Source organism: Nicotiana tomentosiformis, chromosome 1, assembly GCF_000390325.3.
Source record: "Nicotiana tomentosiformis chromosome 1, ASM39032v3, whole genome shotgun sequence".
In the NCBI taxonomy this organism is placed as follows: domain Eukaryota; kingdom Viridiplantae; phylum Streptophyta; class Magnoliopsida; order Solanales; family Solanaceae; genus Nicotiana; species Nicotiana tomentosiformis.
The window spans coordinates 49,471,375-49,488,984 of NC_090812.1; the positions used below are offsets into that span (position 1 = coordinate 49,471,375).

General features: G+C 32.3%; 1 protein-coding gene and 1 non-coding gene across 2 annotated transcripts; both read right to left on the minus strand.

Moving 5' to 3' along the window:
- Positions 1-3,413: 3,413 nt before the first annotated feature.
- TRNAY-GUA (transfer RNA tyrosine (anticodon GUA)) lies at positions 3,414-3,499 on the minus strand. The gene is given in 2 exon segments: positions 3,414-3,449; positions 3,463-3,499. It is a non-coding gene; the product is annotated as a tRNA-Tyr (tRNA).
- Positions 3,500-3,953: 454 nt separating this feature from the next.
- On the minus strand, positions 3,954-9,453 carry LOC104118550 (bifunctional L-3-cyanoalanine synthase/cysteine synthase 2, mitochondrial). Its single transcript, XM_009629820.4, has 10 exons — positions 9,141-9,453; positions 7,478-7,587; positions 7,269-7,326; positions 6,834-7,097; positions 6,618-6,755; positions 4,998-5,049; positions 4,803-4,882; positions 4,602-4,661; positions 4,397-4,477; positions 3,954-4,285 (listed from the first exon to the last, which is right to left on the minus strand). The coding sequence occupies exons 1-10, from the start codon at positions 9,297-9,299 to the stop codon at positions 4,187-4,189; spliced, it is 1,101 nt and encodes a 366-aa protein (XP_009628115.1). The 5' UTR covers positions 9,300-9,453; the 3' UTR covers positions 3,954-4,186.
- Between the last annotated feature and the right edge of the window lie 8,157 nt (positions 9,454-17,610).

Genomic DNA, 17,610 nt, shown 5'->3' on the forward strand with positions numbered 1-17,610 from the left:
GACTCAGTAATATTAAACGAAAGGCCCAGTTTTTTTCATTATTAATAAATTAATTTACCTTATTAAAGAAAAAGTTTGAAAAAGCCCAGTCTTACTAGAATAATTGGATACATGTGCTTGCAGCTGAATCCAACGGTGACTCCATCAACATGTTTTTTGTTGTTGATTTTGCTTCAAATGAGCATAAAGGCAATACCTAACGCTAGCAGAAATTTATCATATAAAGGTCAAAAACTGATCAATGTTTTAACTGCTTTGCAGTTTTCTTGAACACAAAAACCCAATTAGAAGAAAAATTTTATTCACTAAGGGGAGAGAGATGCAGTGGTCATGAGTTTCAACTGAAACACAACTTTCTTTCTTTCTTGGTATGTTTCTGGCTTCGGAAGTTATCAAATTTTCAGTCCCTTTAGTTGAAGTTATAGGTCTTAATGAAGTTGTATTAGTCCATACACCTCTTTTTTGCCTTGTTGCTTAAAACCTATATAAAAGACTAAACTTTGAAATTTAATATTATTCGTGGTGACGATTATGGCTGGTGGAGGGGAAGCAAATTTTGGTGGCGGAAAAATAAATAGAAAGGAGGTGTAAAATGGGTTAGGGACAATGGGGTGGCATGTCACGTGGCGTCCACCTCGTAAAATATTAGTGCCACGTAGAAATGGATGTCCTACTTGGACAAATTTAACGGACGAGGGGTATATTTGAACCAATAGTATAATGTCAGTAAATTTAGACTCAAAGTATAATGAGTGGTATATTTAAACATTTTTCTCATATTATAAGGGTATATTTGGCCATTTATCTTAAATTCAACTGCATTGGATAAAGAGTATTAAATGGTTAGTTTTTTTGGAGAAACATCTCATCATGATGCTTATAATAATAGTTAAATATTTTTTTTTTAAAGTTGTGAAAATTATATAGAATAATCTAATAAGTTGAATGGTGTTAATATTTTTAAGAAAGTACAAAATCAACAAAAAAAAGGTAACATGAGTTGAGAAATATGGTTTATCTGCAAGAGAAGATTACAAAAACCAAAAATTGTGAAAAAGAGATATAAATAGGGAAAAATGGGAGGTCAAACACTAAATCTAAAGTATATAAACAACACCTACGGAGTAGATATATTTATAACAACATCCTTATATAACAATCATTCACTATAAAAGTCAAGTTTTTCTCATAACCGATTTTTTAAGTTATATTTTACCTCTCAATAACAACCTTTTACCTATAACAACAATAGCCATATTTATAGCAGAAGGCTCTTTGTAAATTTACTCTTCTATAACAGCCATATAGAATCTTTAAGATTAATAATAGTAATTCTAAAAATATGTACACAATCTTTTTCATTGAACACAATTTTTATCTTGCATAAGATATAAGATTTGAAAATTTGTACTTGATATCTTTTCCATTAGACTATTCCCAAAAATATTTACATAGAAGATTTAACTGTTAAACTCTTAGATTATCTTTAAGGGAAAACTATCAGATACCTTTTTGTTAAAAATTTGGACACGCGCCAATTCAAGCGATATATCTCTAGTAAGAGAATGAAATTTACGAAACAAACTACAATTACAAAGTTATTCCATCAATCTTGAAAAAAATTATTTTTTTAGGTAGCTTTAGAATGTGTGCCTTAGAGTTTAAATCTTTATACTTTTAGTTATGAATTTATTAATAATGTATTAATTTTCTTCAATATTTAACTAGTGAAACATGCCTATCTTTTGAGATTTTAAATTTGAATAATTTCTTATCTTTTTTGGAGTATCTAATATTAGAAAAGGAAAAATAATTAATTTTTGGATAATTTTTATCTATAATAGCCAAACAATATTTAAACGTCAAATGCTGTTATATGTGTATAACAATCATTCACTATAAAAACCAAAAAATATCAAAACAAACGAGATTATTATAGAGAAGTTTGAATGTATTACTCTATATGAGATGATACCCCTTTATAGTAAAGCAATAATGTCTTAGTGGCTAAGACTATCCCAAAAAAGGGACTTCAGTGCATGAATTTGAATGCTGCTTAGTTGGCTTTTGCTACTTCCTATTAATTATGTGACCAAAAAAGAAAGTAAAAGTAATGGAGTAGTAAATAAAAACAGGTCTTTAAAACTTTGAAGCGCATCAATATTTTTGTAAATTTTTCATTATAAAAGAAAATATGTGGACAATCTATTTTGTACAAAAAAATTAAATTGAAAAACATCCTTTATTGTATTTGTTGGAAATATTAATAGAATAAAAAAAAACGAACACGATTTGCAAGATGGGAAAGTAGGTGTAGGACAAACGTTTCAAAGATTTACAAAACGGAAAAGGGTCAAGACTGCCCCCTGAAGTATCAAAATTGGTACAAAAATGCCCTCTGTCCATTTATTTGAATAAAAATGCCCATACCGTTATGTTTTTTGCTCAACATTGCCCTTATTACTAACAGAAAATTCTAAAAGAAAAAAATATTTAATTAATATCCACGTGTCACCGTTTCATTGGTCTAACTTAAACTTCAACTAAAATATAACTAAACTCACCTTTAACCCGTCCGAATATTGAATATAACAATCAAAATAAGAAAATAAATACTAAAGAAATTATCTAAAAAAAATGTTAACTATTATAGTACATCATATGACCCCATTGTGTATGAAATGTGACAATTGCACAATACCCGTTACACGGAGTATAAACGCTTACATATTAATTGAATAAATAGTGATATAAATAAAAATTAGAAATACACATCACATAAATAATAAAAAAATTAAAAAGCAAATCCTCAAATTTTCACGGAAGAATGACAAAGAATAGTGAAGAAACCCTCCCACAAATTTCAAATAAAAAAAATTATATAATAAAGAATAACCATTGCATAAACAAAAAGAATCTAAACTTTTTGCATTAAGAAGAATATGACAATTCCTTCCATCTTCCGTAAAAATAATTCTAATAGAGAACTCAATTTTGAGTTTGCCTCATGAATAATAGTAGACATACACTCGTAAGTAAATGCTCACTAATATGAAATAGCGAAGAGAAAGAGAGAGAGAGAGTTATGTTTTAAAATTGGGCGGGTCAATATCTGGGCGGGTTACGTGTTGGGGTTTATGTTAGACCAATGGGACGATGACATGTGGATATTATTTAATTTTTCTTTTCTAATGAATTTTCTATTAGTAATAAGGGCAATGTTGAGCCAAACAAAATAACGGTAGGGACATTTTTATTCAAATAGGTGGACGGAGGGCAATTTTGTACCAATTTCAATACTTTAGGGGTAGTTCTGGCCCTTTTCCGTTTACAAAATGCACATTTACAAATTACACGTAAACAAAATTGGTATTAACTCTTTTGGGCGTGAAAAATAAACAAGGAAAACAAAATCCGACCTGCCGGATTCGAACCAGCGACCTAAGGATTTCAGCAGACATACTACAGTCCTCCGCTCTACCAACTGAGCTAAGGTCGGTTGTTGGTCAAGTAGCAAAATTTATGAACTCTACATCTAGAACCCTGTTTGGACATAAGAATTTTTTTATTTTTTTTTCGAAATACGTATGTGTTTAGCCATAAAATTTTCAATTTCACTTGAAGATGATCTTTTGAAATTTTTCGAAAATTTCAAAAACTCCAAAAGATGTTTTTCAAATTTTTACTCAAATCACTCAATACCTTAAGCGGTTTCACTCAAGATGTTTTATAATTCTTATGTCCAAACGTCCACTTAATACCTTTCGTTTCCTTGGATGTCGAGAATTTACTTTTATTTATTTGGTAAAGTTAGAAGAAAAGTAAATGCGGACAAATTTAAAAAGGACAGGAAGCTAGTTAATTTTGAAATTCTACGTCAAAGATTTAGCGGAAAATGTGAGTGTTCATGTACGGTAAAGACGACGATGTCAATATACTATGAGATAACAATCTATAGGCACCAATCCATTTAATTTAAGGTTGCAATCAGTGATCCAAAACTCACAATAAATTCGTTGATTTACATATTATGTATGACATAGCAACAACAAGAGCAGAGCATAAGCAGGCTTCAGAAAGCTGAATCATCAACAATAAACAAGCTTAAACATCATTTAGAAAAAAAAAAAAAATTTTTCTTGCAGAGCCTTCGACTATAAACTCCATAATTAGTAACATCGCAACATTAATCAACTGAAACAGGTTGCATGTTCTCTGCCTCTTTCCTAAGATCTTGATACAGAATAGATGACAGGTACCTCTCTCCAAAACTTGCATGTATAGTCTGAAATTGAAAATGAATAAGTTACATCTACAACAAAGTAATAAATTCTGAAAATGAGCAAAGAAAAAATATTGAGGTTGGTTCTATCTCTTAAATCTGACATATTCATACCACTATGAGTTTGCCTTTATTTTCTGGTTTTTGAGCAAGTTGAAGAGCTGCTACTGTATTAGCTCCCGACGATATTCCAACCTATACAATTGAGATAAGCTTCTTCATAACATGATATAAAGGAATCACAACAAATTTACTCTATAGACGAATACTACTATGTAGTTTAGAGTGGAAAGAAAGATGCGTTTTTCTTAAACTTTACCATGAGCCCTTCCTTGACTGCCAACTCCCTAGCCATGTTTACGGCGTCTTCACTAGAAACCTGCAATACAGGAGCAAGCGCATATCATGTACAATTACTAGAATGACTTAGCTGTTATTCAATGGAACACATGGTAATCACATAATTCTGTTGATATTTCCAGTTTCAGAAGAAAGCAGATTAACAAAGAATTTAACATACCATCAGAACTTCCTCCATGATATCCATGTCCAGGATATCTGGCTTGAATCCAACCCCATTCCCTGTTATGTGATGAGGACCTGTATTGGTGGCCGTTTAAAGATTATTGTATATTTTATAAGAACATGCAGTAATTTGAATACTTCATAAATACTAGGATGGCACACACAAATTGAAAGACGAAAGTAAAGTTACCTGGTTTTCCACCATTCAGTACATTGCTTTCAGTTGGCTCAATTCCATATATCTAGCAAGAGAGGAGAAAATATAAGCATGGTGTTATGTTAACTTATGAAGTTTTAACTTCTATGTGTTATGTTAACTTATGAAGTTTTAACTTCTATACATAGGCAGCGTGAGAGGTCACCTAAGTTGTTTAACACAATTAATAAGGCAGGTTACCTGCTAAAACAAGTAAAAATACATTGATAATCATATATAAGTTAAATATGTTAAAACTTGTTCGGGAACGTGATGGTATGCTAGAATCCTGTGTTTTAGTCGTCGTTTGCACCCTAATCACTGTATTTTACTTGTATTTGAGCTTAAATGTTAGTGTATTGCACTTATTATGTGTGTTATGCCTTGCAGTAAGTGATTTCAAGTTAAAAAGATATTCGTGAACTAAATTGAACAAGTTAGAGCTTTGCAGTCTGAGTAAAAGCCCAATGTATTATACCGGGATCGCATTCGGGGGTCGAGAACCGAGTCTGGATATCAAAAATTGACGAAACGAAGTTACTTTGTAAAACTTGCACAGCCGCGCCGCATGGGGCGGCACGCGTGTACAAATTTCTTAGAGTATTTTTTCTAGTTCGGCTTGGAAAGGGTAGATTCGTCCAGGACCATTCCTACATGGTATAAATACAATAAAAAGACGTTTTAGAAGGGACTTTTGACCTTGGAAGAGCATTGGAGGCAACAAGACGCGGGATTTCATCATCTTTCCATCAATTCAATACGGGGGTTTGGATTGTAACGTTAGATTAATGTTTTCTTATTCTTTAATTATATTTGTGATGACTTCCTCCATGATTATGGAGTAATTTCCCTAGGGTTTTGATGGATATGATATTTTGAGTGTTGTTTGTAGATCTAACTCTAGTTGAATTGTTTGAATACATTTATGGAGCTTTAAATTGATTGCGAAATTATTCACCGGTTTATTTAATCAAAAGAGGAATATTTTGGTGAGTATCTTTGCATTATTTTATTTAGTTTAATTTAGTGATTCTTCTAAGTATTCGAGAGAGCTTTTTGAATTATTGATTAAATCAAGTTAGGAGAATATTCGAGTGAAGTTTTCCTAAAGACTAGTCCATTAACGTGTTCTTGCATATCTTCACAGGGCTTCATATTAGTTTATCTCGTAGAGTTTAGATTTAATCGAGAGTGGAATCTTCACTTTACGTTTAAGCTAATTATCGAGTGAATTCACGAGAATCATTAGAACATTAGAAGTAAATTTAAATATAGTTAAATCTCGAATGACTATCTTGCACCTATCCTGCCATGACCCTTATTTCTCATATTGATAGCCAACCATTTTAGTTCAACTTTCACTCTCCGTGATCAATCTCAATTAGCCATAATCTTAATTAGTAGTTAATTGTAGTTAGTAATTACCTCAAATCAAGTATTGATCACCCTGAATAGCAATTAAGCCAGAAATTACTCGAACATTATTTAAATTCAATCCATGTGGAGACGATAATTAAACTATACTATCTTTGGCTAGCGAGCAGTAATTTCATGTTGTGTTTTGCGCTCGTCAAATTTTAGCCAATCAGATGATCATTGATAGTATGGATTTACCTTGACATTAGGATTTTTGGATTTCAGATATTGTCCAACACCAGAGACAGTGCCCCCACTTCCAATTCCCATGACAAATATGTCAACATTACCCTGAGTTTCTTCCCATATCTCAGGACCAGTCGTCTCAAAATGAATCTGTTTTCAATGTGAAACAATTGAGAATCCTATAGAGAAACAAAGAACATAGGATTAAATAAGGTTTCTTAAAGTGACCTGAGTATTTGCAGGATTAGAAAACTGTTGAAGCATGAAAGCATTAGGTGTAGATTCCAAAAGGTCATAAGCTTTGTTAACAGTGCCTCCCATTCCTTTGGTTGGATCAGTGAGGACTAAATCAGCTCCAAATGCTCTCATTGTCACCCTCCTCTCTAAACTTGTGTATGATGGCATTGTCAAAACCATTTTGTAGCCTTTCATTGCTGCCATAAATGCCATACTGATCCCCATATTTCCCGATGTTGGCTCAATCAATGTCGTCTAGATATAATCAAGAAGTAGGTCAAAGATAACATATACTAGTCAAGTTTAAAATCTATGCACTGACAACATAAAAATACTTATACAATCATATGTTACGATAAGAGAAAAATGCAGTGTCATAACTTCTTATACTCCTGCTAGTGTCTGGATAGAGTTGCATTTACTTACCTTTTCAGGTGATATTAAGCCTTTATTTTCTGCATCGTTGATCATTGCCAATGCTGGTCTGGTGAAAATACAAGGGAATTGTTTTTTTCTTAGTACAGAGTGGAAGCAAAGAAGTGATGTACAAATAAGAATACAGTTTTCAGACAAATGAGATGTATTCCTCCTACAAACAAATACTCAGCATAGACAGGAGAGAATGAAGAAGATACCTGTCTTTGATGCTAGAAGTAGGTTGAAACATCTCTTGTTTCACAGCTATGTGAGCTCCACATCCTTCTGTCACTTTGTTAAGATAAACCATTGGTGTTTTTCCAATTAGCTGAAAGTTGAAATTTAATAGGAGTGTGTCAATTTATCACATAAGCATATAACATGTCCCCTAAATTATATTCAATGGTCATTTTATATAATATTTCCCAGAATTGAGCTTAGGCCGGCTGACATGAAGATAAATTTAAGTGTTTAGGGAGTGTTTGATCGTGACTTCACTTGTAAACTGAAATCATTGTTAATAATTCGTATTTCAAATACAAATACTAGTGAAATATTAAAAGCTTGCTCGATGAGTATTTCAAGTGAAATAATGATTTTCAATCACAAAACTTTAACTATCTTTTCAAATGAAATTCATATTCAAATACAACATCAACTTCCATTTACATTTTTTCCACTTCATTTTCAAATGCTTCCTTTTAAAACTTCAACCAAATATTATTTTATTATATTTCGAAACCAACAGAAATGGATAGCTTGAGAAAATTATTGTGAAGAGAGTACCATCCATCCCAACTTCATAAAGCAAAATTTATAGAACTAAAAATCAGGAAGAGTGACAGAAAAATTATGTAAATGAGGGTTGGACAACCAATTAGGTGCAAGTTCGTATCCGACCAAAATTTTCTTATTTGACTAATTTTCAGTGCCTATAAAACATACTGACAAAAGTGTCAACCTAATCCTGTAATCCAATAGGCAATAGTTTAGTGTTCGGCCAATCTTGAAGCTTGCCAACTATCAATCTTCAAATAACGTAGAATACTATCCAACTTTCTAATTTGATCCCAATTATAGTTTTCATCAAATCAGAGTAAATGTTTTACGTTGTTTTCCTTAATCCACGTTTTTCTATTTTAAAAAAAATCTTCATGAAATAAGAACTTGAGCAAACTAGAAATATACCCTTAATTTCATAATTTGTATATACCACTTTTTACTCTACATAATCTTACATTTAGAAAGAACAAAGTAAATCCCAAAGGTTTAAAATTAAAGAATATTATAAGGAAAATGAAAAATAAAAACAAGCAATTCAAATAGTAGTACTTAATATATTGTCCAAGAGCTCCTCGAAAATATCGTTAGTTTAAGATTCACTTTTACCTTACCGTCCCTTTTCATGGTCATTTCTCATACAGGAAAGAAAAAGATATAATTTGTAGAAGGAAAAAAGAAAGAAAGAAAGGACGAGTAATATAACTAGAGAATTTCGTTTTTCTTCCTCTTTGCCGGGTTAATTGTGTGATCGACTAAAGTTACAAAATTAGTATTTTTTATCACATTAAAGTAATTGAACTATATATAAATTGATAAAAAAGGTTAACTCTTCGGCACTGAGTTATGACTTAGGACACTTCATTTTTTTAATACAAGCACAAGAAAGGAGACTCAAATGCCATAGCCGGAAACTAATTTCAGCTATGATCTCTCTCGTATATATACATATATAAAATCCAGAAAGAGACCAAAATTTAAAAGAATTAAATAAGAAGACAAAGATAGAGAAAAAATATTAGGAAGAATTCACGAAAATAATGAGAGCATAAATGTAGAAAATAGGGAGAAAGAGAGAGGGAATTAATTAATTGCACTAACTTGAGAAACTTCTGTCTTGATGTTAGTAACAGGAAGTTGTAATTTGGGAGTATGAAGTAAAGGCTCAGTAGAGAACAATCTGGTACTAGCAACTTTGATGAAATCAACATTACTATTACAGTATCTTGATCTCTTTAACAATCTGCTTAAAGTCGCCATTAATGAATTCTCAACAGCTCAGAGAAATTGTCTCTTCAGCTCTTGAAAAGATGCAACTATATATTGCACTTGAAAGTTTACACAAAAGTACTACTCTATATGATCACTTAGCTTTTTTTGTGTACCTCACAGTTGAAAGATATGACACCCTTTTTATAACGAAACGTTTAGTCTAACCTTTGGATTATCCAATCGGACTTCTTTGCTGTATCTTTTATTTCTTTCCCTCTCTCTCCCACACAATCTGTTAGGTATATAGAGTTAGTATTACGGACAGAATTTGGACTCTTCCCAATTTCAATAAAAAAATCAAATAAGCTAGCAACCAAAATTGCCAAGTTGTAAAAAAGGTTTTCCACATAGTGTTCAATATTCGTATTAGGGCTCAACTAAATTTGGATTCACGCCGGAAAGTCTCACATTGAGAGTAAAACGCTTTTTACTAAAGGTGATTCTATACCCAAGACTCGAACTCGAGACCACTGATTAAGGATAAATGAATACTTATCACTTTAGTACGATCTTCAATTCGTGGATGCTAACTCACATGATATTGTTCCTATGTAATTTGTACTACTCCGTCTAGAAAGAATGACGAAACTCAGAATATATACAGGTTAAGTTTAATAACTATAATTATTTGCATGTAATTTTTTCGTAAAATGGATTTTGATTTACTAAATCTGATAGAATTTATATATTTAGAAATTCACATAAAAAAATGCTGCAAATTCACAATTGTTCTGGTAAAAATATTTAAAGAATGTAGGAAATTATAGCTAAACAAGAAATTATAATTAAAGAATGGTTAGATTCCTTCGTAATTTTTTTATTTTACTAGTGATCTAAGGGAATACGTACGTTGGAGTATTGTTATTAAAGATTTTCAAGATCTCATTAATGCTAGACCTTTTGTCATTAATATATTCCCTATCTTTTAACCTGTTTTGCTTTTTGAATAAATGCCTTAAAGTCTTAAACTAAGGATTTGGCGAATGATTTCACAACTGTGTTGTATCACCATCGCCATCCATGTGAACGAGTTTTTAGCAAATGAATTAAAAAATAATAATAAAATGAGCCGTCTGTGTTGAAAAATATTGAGAAATAAAGCCATCTGTATCATTGCCATTCGCCGAAAGGCATGCACTTTTTATTTTATTAATTTTTTTATAATTGTAGTGTACGGGAGCACCTCGGCCTCAAATATAATATAATTGGGTATCTGCTATTTTCAATCAACACATATTCAGGTAACTTTACATCACGACTCAGGCGGATAAAAGAAGATCGCCTAATATATTTTTTTCTTTTAGAATTTGAACCCTAATCTTCAGAGTTTGCTCCTACTTTAATTTATACCACTAGGTCACATCCTTAATATGAATGGATTTTTTAAACGGGAGTCTTTGTTGAGGGCCTTTCCGTTCATAGAGTTATAGAAGAAAAAGGGAATACGGCCGCATTAAATGTGGTAAAATCTAAGAATAATGAAGAAAATGATCCAATGAGTACTCATTATTTTCATGTGCTAACTTAAATTTAAAATTCATTTTCCTCGGGTTAAAGAGAAAAGATGAAAAGAAAATATTATAGTAGGATTTAGGAATGCTTAAGTAAAGTAAATAATTCACTTTTTAATCTCAAAATGCAAGCAAAGTAGAATGGTAGATCATATATAGATGTGGGACACCTATGACGGCTGAATTGTAATCAATCAGTGCATGCACCTCTTCTGCATGCTCAAAGGCAAATTTCTAGTTTTATTGTCCCAAGTCCCATTTTAAGCAAAAAGAGAGGGGGAAAAAGTCCCATTTTGTAATTTAAATTTATTAAATGTAGAGAATTTCAACAGATAGAATAAGCCCCATATAGTTAGATTAGAACAAAAAAAAAAAGAATTGTCACATATGTCACAGTCGCTCGTTGGAGGTGGTCCATTTAAAAGTTAAAACTCTATTTACATTTTCCATTTTCAAATCCAATTGGATTTCCCCAGCCGAATGCCAGTTCATGTCAATTTCAACCTTCAGGGGAAAATATGACAAGATCTGAATTGGTGCCATTTGGATAAGGCAAGAAAAAAAGCCTTTTATTCTACACCAAGAATTGGAAATGGACCGCGGATTTTATGAGGGGACGTTTTTTTTTTTGATAAAAAAATCAGGGGACTTATTTAGTATAGAGGATATGGATTCATCTGATTTCGTTCATACTCTGTATTTTTTTCCTAATAAATCATTAAATATGTTAAATAATGATAGAATTATTAATCTGAACCTATAAAGTTTAAATAATGAATCTAACTCTGTTTGATTGCATACAAAAGTCACAACCATAGAAAATTGGGGACATATGATCTCACTAATTTTCATCCTTCATTTTATTTAAAATATTAATGCCAGTACTACCATATAATAAACTAGCGGCGTCAACTGTGAATGACACAGTTAAAGTCACTAAGGGTACGGTGAAATGATTAGAATTTCTCTATCGTATCAAAGGTCTTGACATGAAAATGACCTACTTAGAATGAATGTAAATTAGCCGGTTCAGTGAATCTCGAATAGTTAGATTAAACAAAAATGACAGAACTAAAATTTTGTATGTATTTTGTCACATACCCTTCTATTTTACCGTATATCGATGTAATGTTATTGGTAGATTTTATCATGATCAATGCCAAGTCAGTACAATACGCGTGTAAAATAGAAATGATGTCTCCGAAGTGGATTCTCTCACAAACAAATTTAAAATTTAGGCGTTGCAAGTTCTAAGTAGTAAATTCTAAAATATATATCAAATTTTTTCTTTACTTATATATATATATATATATATATATATATATATAAAAGGTAAAGAAGTTGTGGGTTGTTCTAGTGGTAAGCATCCTCCACTCACTACAAGAAAACACTTATTTTGGGGGTGAGGGGGGGAGGGATTGTTCAAATTGTGACGGTTTTTGACCCCCTCAAAAAGAATTGTGGCGGTTTCTAGAAGTGCCACATTTATCTTTGCCACGAGCATTTTGTGGCGAGTTTTTAAAACCTCCACGACAACCGCCACAAAATAAATTTTGAATTTGTGGGAGTTCTTAAAGATAATTGGTGGTAGTTTAGAACCCCCGCAATATGATTTCAACGTGTCAAAAAAAATACTTCGGTGGTTTATAAACCCCCTCAATATGATTATAATGGTTCAAAAAAAATTGTGGCCGTTTTTAAACCCCCACGATAGGATTTAAATATTTTTTTAAAAAACAATTATGTGGGGTTTATAACCGCTACAATATGATATTAATATTAAAAAAAAAATAGTGGAACTTTATTTCCGCCACAACAAATCAAATTTCATAAAAAATAACCATAGTGACAAACATTACAAATTCAAATTCTTACGGAATTAAACAAAAAATTTATCCTGAACAATGATATCTGATATGATCACCAACCAACTAAGATAGTAAAAATGTATGTATCATTACAAGATTGAGCTTTATTAATTTTATTCTGAATAGAATGGAGTACTATTTGCTCGCTAAGTCTCCATAAATTCTGCCAAAATAATACTATCATGTTAGGGCTAAACCTTTTACTAGAAAATAATTAATAGATGCTGTGAAAATCTGAACTTGATTGTTCTCATTGTTCTTGTAATAATCAACAATGAAATTTACCATTTTGTGACCATACTTTCTCAGTTGCTCTGCATCCATGGGTTTCAATTCATCCTCCCTAAACGTTTATACTTGTTTTTGACATGTTTTGTCCTCTTCCCCTGGGATAGAATATCAAGTCGTCTTCATTCTTCAACCTGCCATATTACAGCTTCAAAACTTCAGTTGGATCAAGATATTAATTTCTAAAAGAAAAAGGAACTGTACTCATAAAGGAGTCAAGCGTTAACACAATCAAATATTTCTTAAACACAATATCCTATGACCTTTGAAATACAACATTAGCATTGTCTACCTCAACTTAGAACTCCTCCAGTTTCACCTCCATATCATGTTCTTCGGCCTACAGTAAATTGGAATGTAGAAGCATGTAAATCATTTTCACAAGATATATATAAACCCCACATTTAGTCAACTGAAGATATGAATTCAATGGAACACACATTTATCCTGGATGACTATTGTTTATCTCAAAATCAGAACCACACAATGGAACCGAACATTACATGTTGAGGTTTGGGTTTGGTTGGCTAGGACCAAGAGTAGCAGCCAGAGAAGGATTGTAATCACTCGGTCTTCTGACCTTACAGGGTGCGCCCAGGACAAAAAATGCGTGCACAGAGGCGCACAGAGCAGTCAGTTGAACGTAACAACATATACTTGATGTTGGATAAAGATTTATCCGGTAACATCTGATAAGCTCCAATAATGATAAATAAACGACTAACAAACGAACAAAAGAGAAAGAAACAGGTTTGAAGATATCAGCTCTTATGCGGGAAGGGGATGAAAGATGTTGCTTCCAAAATTTTATTGGACTAAACAAGACTCAAGGGATAGCCCTAAAACTATAATTTTCTACACCTTGCTTCCTCCCAAATGGATAAACCACCTACACAAGAGGTAAAAAATCTATCTTCTTTAAATCATAACTAGCTGATCAGCTATTACACATTTTAGGTACGTCAAATATGATGCCATCCAATGCCATGGCATTACTATCGGTTGTGAGTTCGAGTCACCCCAAGAGCAAGAGCAATAGCAAGGTGGGGAGTTCTTGGAGGGATGAAGCCGAGGGTCTATCAGAAACAACCTCTCTACCCCAGGGTAGGGGTAAGGTCTGCGCACACACTACCTTCCCCAGACCCCACTAGTGTGTTGTTGTTGTTATATATATATATATATGATTCGGTCGTAAAACACTAATCAGTTGTATTGAAACTTAGGTCATTGTTGAATCCACCGTTTAATTGAGGGTTTTGATCCTTTCAGTGATTGGCTACTAATCCTCGCTATTCGCCAATTTCTTTAAACTTTTTAAACTGCCATCTTATTATATTAAGCTCAATCGAAATAATATGTGCGTCTGCTTGTCCCTCTTTCGATGAAATCATGAAACTATAGATGTTGAAAAGATTAAGGAGAGATTAATTTCAATAAAAATGGTTTGTTTTTTTATATGAGAAAGATCTTTCATGTAACTTTGTAACAGGTAAATTGCACCCACCCTCCAAATTTTGTCCCTTCATATTGTCACGTATTCACATACGTAAGAATGTTCAAACGATCACCTATCCAATCCGGTTAAAGAAAAGGTATTGTCATAATTAAAGAAAAACTAAAATCCGAATTATAATCTAATGGTTGTAATTTCACTTGCAAAATGACGTAATGTAGTAATCCTACCAAGTCCTAAGGGGATATGTAAAATGGTTGATACATAAATAACTATAACAATTGGAGGTTCCAATTTCAAATTCTAATAATATAGTATTGTGTTGTAGCATATCATTAGTTTCTTTTCTTAATCACTTGAAGGAACTCTATCGTCAGATTTGGAGAATTCAAAAAGAGGAAAATGAAAAGTGAACCATCAGAGAAACACAGAGGGAAAGGAGAACAATATGAGGATTAAAGCAAGAAAAAGATAACACTTTCCCTTTGTTACACGTGCTTCACGTCATCCCTGAACTCTCTCTAACTATTAGCCCTTTATCCTCAAAGCTCAATGCACACAGAAGTGGTGTAGCAGGGGAAGATTAGACTGAAAACATTAACTAGTCGTTTAGAGAATAACTGTAAAGGTATTGAATTACTCCATTCTAGAGATTACGTCGAGCAACTTGAGGTTCATCCTGCATTTTTTATCAATTTCATTGCATGCTGCCGATAAAACCATTTTTCTTTTGTTCAAGGGAGGAACTATCAAATGCAAATTGTAACATGTGGTTTGTTTATTATTACTTCCAAATCTGCTAGGGAACTACTCCTACAATTAATTTTTTGGTGTTGTTATTATGATCATCAAGAAAACAGAATGAATGACAGGAAGCATTTCTCTCATTGTTTGGATGGTAACATTAATGTGACAATGTTGCTAATTGTTGGATGATCACAATCTGTGCCGTATTATAGCTGTTTGTCATGGTTACCCTATTTTGTAATATTCTGACTTGACTCAACTTTTGCTTAATGTGGCATCTGCACATGCAAATCCTTTTTATTTTCTTTTCTCATTAAAGTATTCGATCATTTTACCCCTCCAAATGCTTGATGCATGTTTTGAGATGGTTTAACCCTCTCCTATGATTGGAAGTGTCTTCAGTTGCGTGTGATAGAACATGAGATTCTGCATGCTGGAGTTTTTGAGATTTCTTTTGTCCATTTTGCAGTTAAAAGAGTTTTTGCTAGAACAAGAAGAAGCATATGAGATTAAAATAGGGGACCAACTATTTCGAAGACCAGGCGACCCTCCTTTTGAAGAAGTTTTCGAGAAGCTCCAGAATGAGATAGAGAAGAACAGGCACTCTGAGTTGTAATGGCCAGAAACCAGACCCTTCTTCTTTCTCCTCTATTTCATTTCTAGATTAGCAGGAATTTTGTACTTCAGATCATTCTTCCATGCAGCTCATTTAACCATTGATCCTCCAACAACATCTATTACCAGACGGGTTACTGGAAATGGCTCACTCTTTTTCTACTGAGTTTTCTGGTTATGATCTTAGCTTGTTGCTTTTCTTATTACCCGACATATCATTCATGATTTGTTTGTTACCAGGGGCTTATTAAATTATAGCTCCATTTGTCAAATGAATTATACACCTAGATTCAATAAATTGGCTGCAGTACATAGGATTGCTGATATTTCAACATTGAACATCTTATACCGGAAATATCTGACAGAGTTTCAGAAGCTCATAATGGTACTCGTGATCACGAATTTTGTATTTTTTTCCTAGTTTCTTTTTTCGCAATGGATTTAGTGATTGAAAAGTTATACTTGAATGGTTACCGTTTCAGGTTTGCATTGAATCAGTCGTTGACTCGTCCCTATTGCATGCATTATGCATCTAAGGACAGAAGAGTTACGTTATTATATCAACATATATAGGCAATTTATCCAATTAAGGCCTGCTATTTAGATGAATAATGAAATTCCTAGAACATGTGCTGCTCCCTCACTAATTAAAATGTTCGTGCATAAGGATACATAGAATGGGCAAGGTACTGTATAAGTACATATTGTTGATATTCAAATACTGCAAGATGCTACAACTGTTGATACTCAAGAATATTGAATAGGGATTGACATAAAAGAGTAAGGAAATAAAAGAGAGTCAATTGAAAGAAATTAACATGATTATTTCAGCTCGTTAAGACCTCATAATGGTTTAAGATTTTATATGAGGTGATCACAACAAACAAAGGTCTTGCATTCATGTCTCACTGCCACTATTTAACAAAAAGTCTTCTTCCCACACTAACAACTTGTTTGGATAATTGTTACCCATTGTATTGTATTGTATTGTATTGTTATCTTAAAATAATATTTATTTTGATTGTTTAGTTAAAATTGATTATTTATTGTATTGTGAAATTTATTATTTCGGAACAAGGAAAAGTCCCATTTTTTGAAACAACCGATTTGGTGTGGTGGAATTGTTTCCTTTTCTTCTTTTTTCTCTTCCAATTATGCCTTAACTTATTACTCCATAATTCTATTTTACCCTTTATCTTTTATTTTTTATTTTTTATTTTTTATTTTAACTCTAAACATCCAAACCTATAATACTTTATCTTTGTCTCTTTTTTTCCAGAACTGGTTCTGCCGTTGCCGACTTCACGGTCAAAGATAACAAGAATAGGTTCGGCCCTTTCTTTGCTCCTTTGTTCCTTTATGACCTTTTTTCTTTGTTTCTTCGTTCCTTTCTTTGTTTTTTTATCGGCCTCTGGGTTCTGCCCTTCACTAATTTGCCCTTTACTTATTTTGTGTGTAATTCCTAATAAATTTATAATTTTTAAATAATTGAGAATATTTTAATAAACTTAGCAGTTACAGTATAATACGATACAGTCAAATCAAACATCAAAAAGTTATTTAACAACAACAAACAATACAATCTATCCAAACATTGTATTCATAAAACGATACGACACAATACAATACAATACAATATAAAACAATGAGTAACGATGATTTAAAGGATAGTTTTACTTAACCTTAGTTAGTTAAGTTAACTATAATTTGTCAATTAGAGTTAGTTAGTTATATGTACAACAATTAATTAGTTGTAGCGGTTAGTGAAGCAATACTACATATACGTGTAATAGTCTAGCTAGAAGCTTAATAAAAAT